The sequence below is a fragment of the Populus alba genome, chromosome 9 (genome assembly GCF_005239225.2).
Source record: "Populus alba chromosome 9, ASM523922v2, whole genome shotgun sequence".
NCBI lineage: Eukaryota > Viridiplantae > Streptophyta > Magnoliopsida > Malpighiales > Salicaceae > Populus > Populus alba.
This window is the reverse complement of record NC_133292.1, coordinates 4,446,251-4,462,239: the sequence shown is the minus strand read 5'-3', so window position 1 is coordinate 4,462,239 and position 15,989 is coordinate 4,446,251. Positions and strand designations below refer to the sequence as shown.

Sequence of the window (15,989 nt, the reverse complement as noted above, 5' to 3'; positions counted from 1 at the left end):
GCCAATTGTTTTGACAATAATATATAGAGGTTAATTTGATAATTAATAATTAATCTTAAAAAATTAATAATAGTAACACTAAAAAAACAAAGATTTGTTTCTTTAAAAATAATAGAAGCACTATCCATGGATTAGCTTATCTCAATATCAAGAATTTGATAATTAATAATTTATCATCTTTTAGTTTATAATATTAATCTTAACTGATTATATCTCACTTTAAAACAATAATTCGTGTTAAAAAATATTAATGCTTAAAATTACTTTGATGTGAAATAATTAATAATAACAAATATTAAAAGACCATTTAGAAACGCGGGTCAACCTATATTTCCAAAAAAATTCAATTTTTTTGTTAAAAATTAATATTTTTTATGTTTTTAATCGTTTTGATGATGCGTTAATCTCAAAAATAATTTTTTTAAAATTAAAAAACATGATGCATTTTGAAATGAAAAATATTTTAAAAAACAACCGCAACCACATTTCCAAACAAACTCTAATATACTGTTTGAGCATCATTTCGTTGTAATTGATTATTATCTTTTTTTCAAACATATATATATGATATATATATATATATATATAAACTCGAGAATAGAATCACATGATATTAAATACTAGAAATTGCACATTCAATTAAAAATTCACCACAATTAATTAATATTGATTATTTTTATTTCATTAAGTTTTTTAAATTAATTAGAATGTGGAGTAGTAGATTTGGTAAGGTGACGGTATTATGCTAGTATATCTACTAAAATGTCTTGAATGTTAGAAAAAAGTTAGAGAACAAAATGCAAAAATGCTAACAAAATGGTGCACTCTTGAAATTATGCCCTTGCTGACCGATGAGAGTTGATTAATGGAAAGACAGGTCGACCGAACGGCAAGAAATTTTGAGCTGTTGTTGCTCGCCGAGGAGGGACGGCCGGAGACGATGGAGACATGCAGGTGACAGACAGGAAGCAAAGCAGCTGGGTGTTGGCGTAGAACTTAATTTTCTTGACAAATAGTTGAATCTTTGACCAATAACATAATCAGCCCTTTGTGTTTTCGTTATGAACATAGTTGTTGTCGTTGTCTTTCCTTTTTAATTTAGGGTGGTGTTTGATATTGTTGTTTAATTATATTTTTAAAACAATTGATTATTTTTTTAGTTTTAAATTATTATTTTTTTATTGTTTTGATGTGTTGATATTAAAAATAAATTTTAAAAAATAAAAAAAATATTTTGAAAATGTATGAAGTTTTTTATATATATATATATATATATATATATATATATATATATTCATTGACGAAATTATTGTGTTCACAGTATCCCAGGGGCAACATTTAATTAATAGTTTAACTGTTGTGTGTTGGTAAAGGGTGATAATATTATTTAATATTTAATTAGTATTTTTTATTAGAAAAGCGGCACATATAGGAGGCGGCGAGGCGCCATGAATTTTGGGCGCTTCTTCCGGTAGTTGAAAATTTTTGTTTGTTGTCTTATTTTGTTTTTCGTCGTGTTATTTTTCTTTATGAATGACGATAGTCATGAAAAAATATTTGATTTATTGCTGATGATTTTTTTTTATTATTTTTTGAGAGTTGCACTTTGATCTTTATTTTTATTGATTTTTTATATTCATTTTTTTTAATTTTAATTTTAATTATTTTAATTTTAATTTTCTATTTTACTAAAGTTTTATTATTTTTCAATTTAATTATTTAATTCTAATTTGTATATATACCTTTTGGTTTGGTTCTTTTACTTTTTATTTTTTAATTTGTTCATTTTTTTTCAAAGTTTTTATTCTTTTAATTTTATTCTTCAAATAAATTCAATTTTTTTACAATAAAAATAAAAATAAAAATTTCAATTTAGTCACTCTTCTTATGATTTCTTGTTTTTTTTTTTATCAAAATCTTTATGGTTTTTGATTTTATCCTTCAAATCAAATTTGTAACTTTTGTGTTTTCAACAACAATAATAATGATTATAATAATAATAGTAATAGTAATAGTAATAGTAACGATAATAATGGTGATGATGATGATGATGGTGTTGGTGATGATAATGGTAATGATAATAGTTATAGTCATAATAAATAATGATGATGATGATGATGATAGTACCATTAGTAATAATAATGATGATGATACTAATAATAAAAGTAATAATGTTATTAATAGTGAAATAAATAGTGATAATGATAATAGTTTATTATGATTTTAATAGTGCTGATGATAGTAATAACTGTGATAATAATCAAAATAATAATGATTGTAATAATGGTGGTGGTAATGATGATGATGATGATGATGATGATGATGATGATAATAGTGATAATAATAGTAATAATGATAATATTAATAATTTTATCATTCAAAATAAGTTTATGATTTTTGTTATTTCAATAATGGTAGTAGTAAGATGAGCAGCAATAATAATAATAATAATAATAATAATAATAATAATAATAATAATGGTAGTGGTAACAATAATTATGGTAATGATCTTAATAATAATAATAATTATTATTATTATTATGATAATAATAGTAATAATAATCAAAATGACCTTGGAATAATACATCTTAGTATATTAGTTATTTTTCTCTTCAATTTAACCCTTCCATTGAAAATTTTTTGTTCATTGTCCTTTTGGATAAGTGTTATTCCTTTTTTATTTAGTCCTTCAATTTTAATTTTTCATGTATTTCTTTGTTTATTTGGTTTTTATTCTTTGGATTTCTTTTTTTGTCCTTAATCTTTTTATAAAAATTTTATTGGTTTTTTATCTCACCTATCAATTCAGGTTTACAGTGTGTTATGTTTTTTAAAATTTTTCCTCTTTCTTTCTTTTATTTATTTTTCTTTTTTCTTGAGTTATTTTTGTTTCAATTAAATCCTACAATCAAAAAATTTATTAGCCTTTAATTTATTTTTTATTTTAATTTTTTTCCTCATTTTTTTAATTATTATTTTTTATTTTAGATCTTTTTGTGAAAATAATATTTTTTCCCGTTATATTCTTCCATATTTGTTAACCCGGTCCAATTTTTTTTATCTTGTACCTTTCTGATGGACTCTAATTTGTAAACTGCATGCATCCTTTGCATCTGCTTTCATGTTCATATTGCTCTAGAGCATGAAGAACTAAGGAGAGAATCGGAAATATTTGGATTGGAGCCTTTTCCAGATTGAAGACATGTTCTTAGTCATATGGAAAATGATCTGAAAGCTTTAAAACGGTGTACATGATAGGCTTAGACTCACGTTCAACAGCATTACAAGCTTTAAACCACATCTACATATCAAACTAGCCTGAAAGATAAGATGGTTGCAACGAAATTAATTGCCTCAGTCATCATCGATGTAAATGGTTTCTTGCCGGAAAAGGCCACCAAACACCTTCCGCACCTCTGTCTTCGGCTCTGTCTCTTTAGCCTTCGGCTTTGGCTCCTCCTTTGGTTTCAAAGCACGAGGTTTGGGTGAAGGCTGTTTAGCTACAGCTTTCTGGACCGGCAAAGAACGAGCCTTGGCTTGTCCCCTGACGGTTGCGAGCTGCACTTTTGTATTTTCAGTAGTCGTTTGAACCGCAGTTGATATCTGGGAGCTGAGTTTTTCCCAAGAGAACCCTGAACCAGCTTCTGTTGCTTTACTCAAGAAGTTTTCCACTGACGCCCCTGCAGCCTCTGCCTTCCCCTGGGCTTCTTCAGCTAGACTAGCAGCTTTAGCTCCTTGCTTTGAAAGCTTTTTCACTTCATCTTCCAGCTTTTTGGCTGCCTCGGATGCTTTCTCAGCAGCTACCCTTGTCTCTTCCTCTGCTTTTGCCTTTGCAAGAGCTTCTGCATAGACTTTTCTTCTTCCATCTTCAGGAATGGCACTGGATGCAATTATCACTTGCACAAATTAGCCAGTTTTGTTTTCACAAAAAAACAGACCAAGTTGAAATAAAAATTCAAACCCCAATTACCTGAAAAGCTCGTCCACAGGTTTTGATGGTGCCGATGGATTAGTGAAAACTTCCACAACCTGATACCGAATACGTGCAGCAACAGCAATTTGCAAGTTATTCGGTAATCAGTAAGGGTACGGTAGCATTTCATAAAATGAGAGATGGAAAGTTCTGCTTCGAGCCTATTTATCACCTTACCATGAAAGAATTTGTGTGTTGTGTGAAGGAACTGAGGACATTAAAGAGGAGTCATTGAGATGTTTTCTTTAAAAAACGTTGGAAGTAAAGACCACACCCATGATTCTATAATAACCAAATTCCAATCTTCTCAGACATTTACCTTATTTTCTGCCACCGATGTATTTGAGAAAACGTTTGCCACCACGGACGCTATCTGGGATTTGGCTACCTAACAATGTGAAATCCAAAAAATAAAGCCTTTGTAACATAAAGGAAAGATCAATACGAAAAATAAATACTACAATGAAACAGAAAATTAATTGCATACATTACATTACTTTGAAGTCGTCTGTACCAGTGCTTCCTTCAGCTGACACAACAACATTATAAGAACTCTCTGGTGAAAAGTCTTCTGTCAAACTTGTCTTTATAAAAGTATAGCTAACATCTGTTTCAATCACTTTCTGCAAGAACTCGGGTACAGGAAGCTGAGATTGTGAGAACAGGTTGTTAAAGAATGTTTTGAATCCATCTAGCACATTGTAAGTTGATGCGCTGGCTGGGTTCCCATCATAGATTATGGCAACATGGCCGACTCCTGCTAGCTGAGCAGCTTCGACTACTTGCAAGGCGTCCAGTGTGGAGACCTCAGAGGTGGGGCCATTCTCTGTAGGACCAATTGTAACCACTGCTTTGCTTGCATTGCCAATTGCTTTGGCAATTGATTCTGTATCTTGGAAGGTGGATTCAACAGCATTGAGGCGCTTTGATTCCTCATTTGATATGATCTGTTGCGGGAATAGGAATTCATATAAACATAAAAGCATATATATCAGCTCAGTGTATCATAGTAAAGACGCTGCCTCTGCGAACCTGACTTCCAATCCAAAACTATCCATACTCATTTTAACTATAGAGTTGATAACAGATGTTACTCCAGGATAGAAGAACTATATATATATGTATATAAACTTTCTCAACAACAATATAGATCAGTTCATCAGAACGTTGCTCCTCTATTCTTCAAGGAACAATTCCGACTAAAATCTGTTTCTGAAGATTTGGGTCCAAAACGTGGAGTCTAGAATCAAACGTTAGAGAGCATTCACTCAATTCATAAAGTTGAATTAGGCAAGATGGAAACCTTAAATCAAATATGGGTACAAAATGAGTAGTTTTTTCTGTTCATTAAAATGGTTTCCCTTCCATTGGTTAATGAGTCCAGCAGTGTATTTGATGATAATTTGACCACATCAAGCAGAAATAGTTCTTTTTGGATATACTTGTGAGCTTGATCCACATACACACCATTTAGGATTGGATTAGACAAATTACCTCTAGTGTTCCATAAATACCATACTCGGATTGAACCAAGATTTTCCAGTTGTGTGAAGTAGCTAACCTTGTACAGGGCGGCAAGACGAGCCAACTCCTGAGCAGCTCCAAGCTGAGGAACCCCAGCTCTTACACTAAAACCCTCACGCAGTAGCGTCTGTGCAATACGAATGCCAGCCTGCCCAGTAGCACCAGCAACAAAAACAGTGCCAGGGTCCTTCCTTCTGATGTTCCCAAATGACAACCCGGAAGAAGGCTTGCTCACAACAGGCACCAAAGACTTCATGTCAGGTACCTTGCCAAAGTTGAAATTAAAGGGACTTGAATTGCCTGAACCATCAGTTTGACTTCCTTCTGACGATGAACCATCATCTTTTGGCTGGCCGAACTGAAATGTGGAGAAGGGTCCAGCTTTTTTGGCAAAGACTCTGAGTCCTGGGTTCTTGAGGGAGAGTCTTGAATGGGGTGTGGTGTTCAGGAGAAATGAGTTGGAGGTGAGAGCTGGAGCCATAGAAGGGAAAAGAGAAGTTCCCGAACGATGCCTCCCTCCTTCAAGTCTATGTTGTTCTGATGTTTTCTGTGCATCACACTATATCCATCAAGGCCTTACAGCTTGTGTCCTGTGGCCATCCTAGTGTTTTTAGTTTGGATAATATCGGGATGGGGAGGCAAAGGACTGGCAGCAAATGAACTTGAGCCACGTAGTTCCATGTTATCTATTTGAAAATATTTGGCACCAGAAGTTCAAATTCGCCATTTTGCCATGTTGAGCTACTAGAAAATGACATATCTTCCATGGATCATGCAAGAGGTAGAGCTTCAACCCTTCATAAATCTGCTTGGCCCACGCAAGCCGAGAGAGACATTAACAGGAGAGCTCAGACCCCTTACAGCATGATGATGCATGATTGCCATCAAAATATCATGTATTTATCGACCTCTAGCAATAGTCCCATAAAATGTAAGCACCACACACACAAACATTGATGGCAAGAAACCTCTCCAAACCCTTTCTGATCGCCAAGTTAAAATTGCAAAAAGCATACCCTAAACTACATTCTTGTAGCGATGAAAACAACATTTTGACAAGACAACAACTGGGCCGTTAACCATGCTTTGTGAGCTCGAAATATGTATTGGAAAATAAGAGAGAAAAAAATGTTCATTCATTGAAGCCAAATTTTGAAAACTTGGCTTTTGAGTGAGTAAATATTGAGCTTGGAATCCCAATGGTGTAAAATTCTTAAACTGCCACTACACTCACGGTATTAAATGTTTATAAGGGCACTCCTTGGCCAAATCCAACATTATTATAAAATATCAAACTTTTTAATGTATGACTTGAAACTCATGAATATACTTCCGAGCCCATTATTAAAAAAGTGAATCAATTTATAAGTTATAGCAGCTACCTCTTAAATTTACAAATCAAGAACGCATCAAGTTTAGTCAGCTTAGGAGTAGAAAGTGTACACCATGCTAAAATCAACAAGTTTGTTTAGAAGATTGCGTCTGCATTTGAAATAAAATACAGACACAACCTGTTTAATAATTCCATACACAGTTTGCTATGTATGGAGGATTCATATATATATATATATATATATAATATATATATTTTTTAAAAAACAAGTTTGCAAAAAACAGCTTTCAACTGTTTTCCACAAACCCATAGACACTTTCAATAAAGAGTAAATATAATTCATTTTTCACTTGAACATCCATAATAAAGTTGAACTCCACTGTTCCAGCTAAACTAGATCCGATTCAAATCTAAATGCATTGAGCTGGGTCCACTCCAGTTAAAAAAAAAAAAAAATCATTTTGATAACATATCATTTGCAGAATTTAATCGCAATCCTAATTTTATTTTTAATGATATTTTACCTGATGTTATGTGCTTAAAAAAATCATGAAAAATTATCCTTGTTGGATATATTTTATACGTGATGAAATTACACACAGTTTAATAAAACAATAAAAAATATTTAATTTTAGTATTATTTATTTCTTGATATAATAACAATAATTAACCCTTTAATATTTAAATTAAAAACCATCAAAATATATATATATATATATATACACATCAATTTAAAAAATATTTTTTTAACTAAAACACATTAAATTATTTTTTATTCAATTTACTTCATAATTTTTTTCAAACCACAATAATTACTATAATACCGAACCCTCTAAATGAACTACTGGAGCTAACTTAAAATTTGTGTATTTTTGTTTGCTAAAAGGCCAATAATAATGGGACGGAGAGAGTACCAAAGTAGTGACCAAATACTCCAATTTTATTTATCTAATTAGTAATCTATGCTCCATTGGTAGTCAAATTCCTAGCCAACATTACTCTAGCAAAAACAGTTTAAAGAAAAAAGATCACTATAAAGCTGCCTTAAATAACAATCAAATGAAGAAATGAACCTCCACATAATTTAAGTACTTGCGAAAATTTCCAATCAACTTAAAGCAGCTACAAAAAGGTCCTGATTTGAATCAACAGAACACAAGTTGCCCGACTTATGAAACGAAAATGAGAGAATCAGGCTCATCAATCATTTTGTGTTCTTAACCTAACTTTCACAGGGAGTGTTCTCCCACAATTTGGCAATCAATGACCAAGCATCAAGTCGGAAAAAGACTTCAAACTAAATGTGGCTCTAAAGCCAGCATAACACAGCAAGCAATACATACTGCTTAGAGTAACCCTAAATGCTCATCATTAAGTCAACAAAAGAATGCTAGACAAATGAAATATTATATCTTCTAGATCCCAGTACAAGCGTATAGTATGCATGTATTGTGTGTGATTGCAGAAACTATAATGAACACCTCAGCACAATGGTTGGCAAAGGTAAGAAATCGTAAGACAATGCCAGTGAAAGTCAGGTCCAAAACAGCTCCCAAGGGCTCACACCCTCACGAGTTGTCCTAATGCCATAAAATCTTTTATATTGAGAAGTCAAAAGGTAAAAGCAAAATACAGGCATAGAAAACAACAAACACAATTTTACAGAATATATCACTGCCACAAATAAAATAGTAGCCGGGTTACCCTCACTAAGTCAAATAAAATAATTAACAATGGATAAATACCGACAACCCAAAACCAATTAAGCTAATTCATGAATGAGAGATCAACACCTTCAAAATGCAAGGAATAGTTCATACAGAGCTAACTATTGCATATATATACACGGCCATTTTTTTGCTATATACATCAAGCAAATATCAGATCTGGACAAGACGTGCCCAAGACCACAGCACCTGGAGAATTTTAGAAAACAAAGTCCCAGGAACAATGCTCAAGCTGTCATCTACACAGGTCAGACCAAAACACAGTGAGAATGCAGCCAACAAAAACAAGAGAAAGTTCAACAATAGGCAGAGTTATCGTAAGACAGGCAATACAGAATGAAAACAGTTCACCTGAATCTTGCTCAAATGTGAATCTGCACATGGTCTGCTCAAGCAAGTCATCTAGCTGACAGTAATTTCATCTAACAATCGACCAGAGAGTCAATTCAGTATCAACTTCGTATTAATTAAGCTGAACCTGAATCTTGCTCGAAAGTGAATCTGCACATGGTCTGCTCAAGCAAGTCATCTAGCTGACAATAATTTCATCTACCAATTGACCAGAAAGCCAATTCAGTATCAACTTCGTATTAATTAAACTGAAATAACCTGTAGGTTCGCTTTTCATCCTAAGAAATAGTGTCACTTAATCTTGCACACCTGATCTTACAAATGTGGGGAGCAACACTAGAAATTGCATTGTCCCACAGAAGCTAAGAAAAACTATTTTTGTAACTAAGTCTAATAATTTAAAGAGAAAACAATATGAAAATCAATCTGTTAAGGCAATGCTGCATTCACATATATGTTCCGTCAACATCTATGTCACTGTTAAAATCCACTAAAAAAACAGATTCCCAGCCAAGGGACAACATTTATTACCAGAAAAACTAGCAGCAAGGTCTGCATAAAGGTGCACTCAAGAGAATAGCTCAGAAAATCCTCATCTATCCATTTCAGCTGCCACCAGGAAACAGAGACTACATTAAAAGGTTACACAAACAAAAAAAGAAACCCCATCCATAGCAAAAGCTCCTAGCAAATATAAAGAAAAGCTTAACATGATTAAAGTACAAAGCTTAATATTCAAAGCTGTAACAAATTTAGCGATTGATGCCCTTCTTCGCTTTAAGTGATTCAAGAGCCTTCTTCCTTAGCTCAATCTCAAGTTTTTTCTGATCAGACTCTATCTCCTCATCATCACTTGGATGGGACTCCCTCCTGCCAACATGTTCATCAGAAGATGAACTGGCATCATCACAATCCTTCAATTTTAGCTTCTCTGCACGCCGTTCCTCCCTCCTACGGCGTCGCTCCTCACGCCGTCGATGCTTCTCCTCCTTTCGCAATTTCTTTTCTTCCTTCCTCCTCCTTTTAGCCTCTTTCCTCTCTTCAATTTCAGAACCATAGCTGCCATCATCATCTGAAGCCACTTCAAGCCGATGCGACCTTTTATGCTTTGACTTTTCCCTCTTTTCTGCTCTATGCTTATCACTTTCCTTAGAACCAGAATCCAGTGCACCACTGCCATTACTATGATGGACTTTTTCAGCTGTCACTGCTGCGGTTTCTGATTTGGGATGTTTATCACTATCCTTAAAACTGTTTAAGCATGAACGGTCTTTCTCGTCCTTGTACAAAGTTGGAGATTTTTTTGCATCAAGATCATGATCAGCGCCCCTCCCAGAAGACTTCCCACTGTAAGGAATGTGATAGACATCAGAGCTACTAGTTGGTTAATGTATGCACACAAATGGGGTAGGGGTAGAAGAACAAAAGATGTAGAGCAAGAAACATATACATCTTTATATCCTGGTCTTTCTTCCTCGAATCCATGTTATCTGGATAGTTTCTGGAATCAGTAGTCTGACGACCGGCTAATCTTTCAGAAGATTGCTCATCCTTGTAGTGAACCTTCACAGGAGAATCTTTCTGCTTATTAATGTTAGAAGGATGTATAGATCGTTTCCATGATGACCTAGAATAATAGTCCCCACCCTCCCTAAAAACAGAGCAATCAATTAAAGTTATAAACCAACCAAAACATTCAAAATACTATCACAAAAAAGATACACGAATGAACAGAGAATGTCTAGCTCAAAATCTAACCGAGTGTGACCAGTTTCTTCATGGTCTTTGCTAGTTTCTGGACTATCCTTAAGAGGTTTCCTCCCTCTTTGTTTCTGAGGACTTAAGCTACCATCACGTGTAATTTGCTCTTTTCTTTGCCTGGCAGGACTCTCATATGGACTAGGGGACCTTCATTAGCAGCCAAAAATTGTAAACATGTGTATAAAATAACTGCACAAGTGATCAGAATTCTGAAGATAAGTTAACGCTATATTTTTTAATGAAAATAAAATCACCTTCCGTCTTTGCTGGCACTCTTTCTTGCAACTGGTGGGGATTCTGGCCGGAGTGGGGACCTCTCTGGTGAAGGAGATAAAGCTGGCAATCTATTGCATAAATCTTTCCGATCCTTCTGATCTCTTTGTGGTGACCTTAAAGAATTTGAGGACCGGCGTGGAATAGGCAACAATTTTTGTTGTAATCTGCAATATATATTTTCACTATTACAGATCTGGTTTCAATGTAAACTAATTAACTTAAGAGGAGTTTCTCACCAAGGAAATGAACATACCTAACTCTTTCTCCAGGAGACTGCACGGGTGATCTGTGTTCCTTTGGAGATTTCACTGGAGAAGGGGACCTATGCTGGACAGGAGATGGAGAGCTTGAAGTGTAAGGCGAAGGAGACTGACGATGAGGAGATGGAGATCTCTTGCGTGAAATAATAGATGACCTATGTTGCATAGGAGAAGGAGACCCACGACGAGGAGTAAAAGGAGACCTTTGATACCCCCGACGTACAGGAGATGGTGATCTGCGTCGTAAGGAAGGGGGTGATCTACGACGACGAGGTGAAGGTGATCTACGTGACACGGGTGAAGGTGATCTACGCCTTAAAGGCAACGGGGATCTACGGCGCATAGGGAAAGGAGATCTACGGCGTACAGGGGAAGGGGATCTACGGCGCCTCATAGGTGAAGGGGATCTACGACGCCTAATAGGTGAAGGGGATTTGCGTCGTCGAATAGGTGAGGGGGATCTGCGACGTCGAATAGGTGAGGGGGATCTGCGACGTCGAATAGGTGAAGGGGATCTACGACGTCGAACTGGTGAAGGAGATCTATCATGCAAGGGTGAGGGTGACCTGCGTTGAAAGGGAGAACGCAATCTACGTCGTATAGGGGATGGTGACCTATGTCTTAAAGGAGATCTAGATATATGCCCGGAGTATGATGATTTCCTCCAAGGTGGGGAGGGTGAATCTCTGGGTGAACGCCTTCGACGAGGAGTAATTGAGCGCCTTCTTAATGAGCGCATTCTATCAGAAGATATGGAGCGCTGCCTTCGTGCTTCAGGTGATCTAGACACACTTCTTGACTTATGTCTGCAATTGAGGTATGCATACATAAAGTTAGGTGTTGTGATTAAAAATATGAAAGGGAAAAACGAACAATTGAGAAAAGATACAGGTAAATCATGCAATCCATTTTACTATTATATTTAGAAATGTTTGCATGTGGCATGTTCATTTGCACCTAAATAAAATGACCAAAACAGGAAAAGAAAAGGAAGAGAAACTCCAAATTCAAGTAATTAAATGATGTGACTATAATATTAATGTTGTTGCATAAAAAGACATACCCTGAATGACTTCTTGAATTTAAAATTGACCTGCTAGTCCTAGAAGGTGAGCCTCTGCACAAGACAGCCCAAGTTATTGGTAAGCTAGCTCATCCTCTCGAAGCGAACCAGGAGGTATGATCAAATATTAAGATGGCAAGGAAAATTACCGAGGAGATGAAAATGAACTATCAGTCGAATGAGGAGACCTAGAAGCCCTGTAAGAGATTTATCATTAGTATTTCACTACTCCAATCTTGCCCAAAAAAACACATGGACACACATGCAAACTGCATCTCATCCAAAAGTAACGCTAAGGTAAGAAAAAATCCGCCCTTTTTGGAATAATTCCTAATAGATAAAACAAATGTTAGAGCTCAATTTTAGTTTCTTCCAACTAGTTAAGTAGAATTTTTGGCTATTTCATCATCATTGGAGAGAATTTTTACAAACATATAATTGTTTTAGGTAGGAAATATACAGCTTGAATCAATGTTGGATTGCTTTGTCTATGCAAAATCTAGACAGTTGTTCTTGTGCCCATATGCAATGTAACCAAAACTTTAAAGGGTGGGTCTGGGGTGAGCAAATAGGGAGCTATGTGGTCTTCCTTGTATATTAACAAGAAAGAATGGTTACCCCAGGTATGGAGCAGCTGCAGCGTATCAACCAGTCAACTAGAGTGTTGAATTCTTAGAGCCCCAGGCATTTCATCATGTTGAAGCACAGTTCTGTAGAAACCACCAAGATTTATGCTATGATATAAGCATTAATGAACCTTGTGTGCATGTCTTGGGATAGGTTCTAAATCCAATCAAGGAAGATGAAAATAAGTGCTTGTGCTCCATGAAGCATCCAACAGCATTTTACACTAAGCAGAATTCTTAGAGGTTGCTAATTTGCACTGCTTTTTTCACCTTAGACGCGTTATAAACAACATAGTACACCCTATACAGTCACTACTAACACAAAAGGGAGGAGGGAAATGAGAATCAATCATCCATAAAGTACCAATGAAATGCACTATGCAACTGATCTTCCAGAATATAAAATGAGCACTTATTTAACATGCTCCTGAATCACATCATGATAAAAGCTTGTGCAGAAATTTACCAACATAGGTTAGGTTGAAGTCCACAATAATGCAATATTTTCTGCTATAAATTTGTAAAGATTGAAGAATGAAGAGTCTACGTTACCATGATAGGCCTGAAAAATAATTCATACCCTGCTCCTTAAGAAGAAATTTAAAAAGATAAAATAAAAATCCTAACCTTTTCCTTCCTCTTGCACCATTCCTCATGTCAGTTTCTTTCTCATCCTCAGCATGACCACTTGAACCCTTAGGCAGCATGTGCTTTGAGGCTGGCTCCATAGCATTATTGGCTTTCTTTTCAACCTCAATGTCCTACAGTAGTTTGAGGTAAAGGACATGAACCCAAATAATTGCAGAAGCTAGCTGAGTACCATGAAAACACAAACTAAAGTTAAAACCAAAAACCCAATTCTAGGGAATCCAACTCCAGCGTGAATGAGTTAGCATTACCATCTTCTTCAATTTTTCCCTCTCAAGTTCTCTCATCTCCTTCTCAATCTCCTTCTTCTTCTGGATTTCATTTGCTATCCTATCGACCTCTGCCTGCAATAATCCATGTTAACAAAGTAAGTAAAGATCCATTCTGATATTGAAATGTCATACCATCATGACTTGAGAAGCATTTCAAACCTGCTTCTTCCGTGTTTCTTCTTCTTTGGCATCCAAAAACTGTTGAGGAACACCACTTTCATTCTTCTGCGCACTAAGAAGAAGTGTCCAAAGCTCTTTCATAAACTTCCCAGTGTTTTTCTCCATAAATCCTGTAAGCGATATTTGAACCTCCTTCCCATTCACTTCCTGCATCAATACAGTATACAACAAAAAAATATATATGATAACTAAACCACACTTGACTATTGTTAAGAAACAAAATGCCTAACACCAAATGAACTCTCAACAATTCTTTAGGCAAGTATTGTAAAATTATATTAGGCAAAGAAGGAGGATCCACGCGTGCAGTATTCAATTGAAAAGCGAAACATGAACTATTTTCAGACACTAAAAAAAAGTTAGGTTAATTGCAGAAAATCAATAATACCTTTCCATCAAGCAGGCCATAAATGAAGTTGATAAGAACTTCATCTTCAAAAGCCGAGAAGCTCCGTCACTCTAGTAGCAATCCACGGTCTAATAACATCCATCTTCATTTTCCTCGTATCCACCTAAAAAATTTGAAACAAAATTAGATAATTTCAACCACAAAGGATTCAGCAACTCAATTGACAAAAGAAAACGAACCAGATGGTCCAATTCGGGAGCGAACTTCTGCGACTTCAACAGCTTCGCTTGCTTGTTGGAGAATCGAGTGTCTTGATCAGCAGACGTGCCCTAGATTTTAAAAAAAAAAAACAAATCAAATCGAATTCCAAGATCTGGAACTGCAAATTCATATTCGGATCTGAAAAGAGTGAAGCTTACCCGGAAAAACCCGCCCGACATTTTGTTTTAGGGTTTTGATGGGTAAGTAGCTTGTGTTTGGCTAGAGAAAGATGAAGGAATCACTCCTATTTTAAAGATTATGCAGTTCTTTTTTTATTTTTCATTTTAATTATTATTATAGGACAAAGGAGAAAAGACAGGAAAGGCCTTCTCTTACTGTCGGATTCTCATTCTGATCTTTGCGCTCCGTTTGGATAATTGGATTTTAATAGTTGAAATAATTATGAATCCAATTCAGGACGGTTTGTTTATGTGGTTAAATTTCTTTTTCAAATTGTTTTTTTCATGTAAAAGTATTAAATTAATTTTTTAAATTTTTTTATAATTTTAATTTATTAATTTTAAAAATAAAAAAATCTAAAAATATATTATATTGATATATTTTTTTAAAAAAAGCTACTTAAACTTTTTAAATTTTAATCATTTTTATATTTTATTTTTTTTTGTTTTGAAAATTATAATTTACATTTTAAACTTTGGTGTCATGTAACCGTTTATATCCTAAATTATTTTATAAGTTAGTTACATTCATGTAATTTTTCAAAACATGAGAATAAGTGTAAAACAACTAAAATATAGAATGATTAAGGTATTTTTTTATTTATTTATTAAATAAAAAAGCACTTTTATAAAAGTATTATGCATCGCATTACTAAACACATATTTAAAACCAAAACAAGGTTGGTTTGGTTTTATGTTTTAACCATTCAAGCCATGCAAAAAATTATCCAATCAATTGATTTTTTTTAAAAAAATAAACTAGTTGAGAATTATCCAAGATTTGTTAAATATTATTATAACTTGCCAAAAATCAATGCATTGTGGTAGTTTTTTATTTTTATGTATTTTTGTTGATAAGAAAGAAAGTTGTGAATGTTATGATAAAGGTATAGTTTGAACTTACTTTAAAAGGGTAAAACTTGTAAAGATGACTTCAAATTATAAAATCTAGTAAGATGTGTCATAATAGGAAAATTTTATTGAGCGAGATCCACTCAATCACTTAATGTTCAAGAATAGCAAATAACAAAGAATGGAGACTTTTACTCGAACACCTTTCAAAGGTAATCATTAGGTGCCTTAGATTATGTGTAAAGACTGCTTTAGACCTTGAATAATAAGAAATGGGGAATTTAAAAGCCAAATTTAATAAGGACTAGCTTGCTAATACAAAGATGGTGAGAATTAGTGAGCATTACTACATGA

The 15,989-nt window shown here is 34.4% G+C and overlaps 1 protein-coding gene and 1 pseudogene across 1 annotated transcript; both read right to left on the bottom strand.

Annotated features, from left to right (window-relative positions):
• Window positions 1-3,155: 3,155 nt before the first annotated feature.
• On the bottom strand, window positions 3,156-6,110 carry LOC118058017 (protein PLASTID TRANSCRIPTIONALLY ACTIVE 16, chloroplastic). Its single transcript, XM_035070748.2, has 5 exons — window positions 5,535-6,110; window positions 4,471-4,920; window positions 4,293-4,361; window positions 3,971-4,029; window positions 3,156-3,880 (listed from the first exon to the last, which is right to left on the bottom strand). The coding sequence occupies exons 1-5, from the start codon at window positions 5,976-5,978 to the stop codon at window positions 3,355-3,357; spliced, it is 1,548 nt and encodes a 515-aa protein (XP_034926639.1). The 5' UTR covers window positions 5,979-6,110; the 3' UTR covers window positions 3,156-3,354.
• Window positions 6,111-9,323: 3,213 nt separating this feature from the next.
• Window positions 9,324-14,809, bottom strand: LOC118058018 (uncharacterized; annotated as a pseudogene).
• Window positions 14,810-15,989: the final 1,180 nt, after the last annotated feature.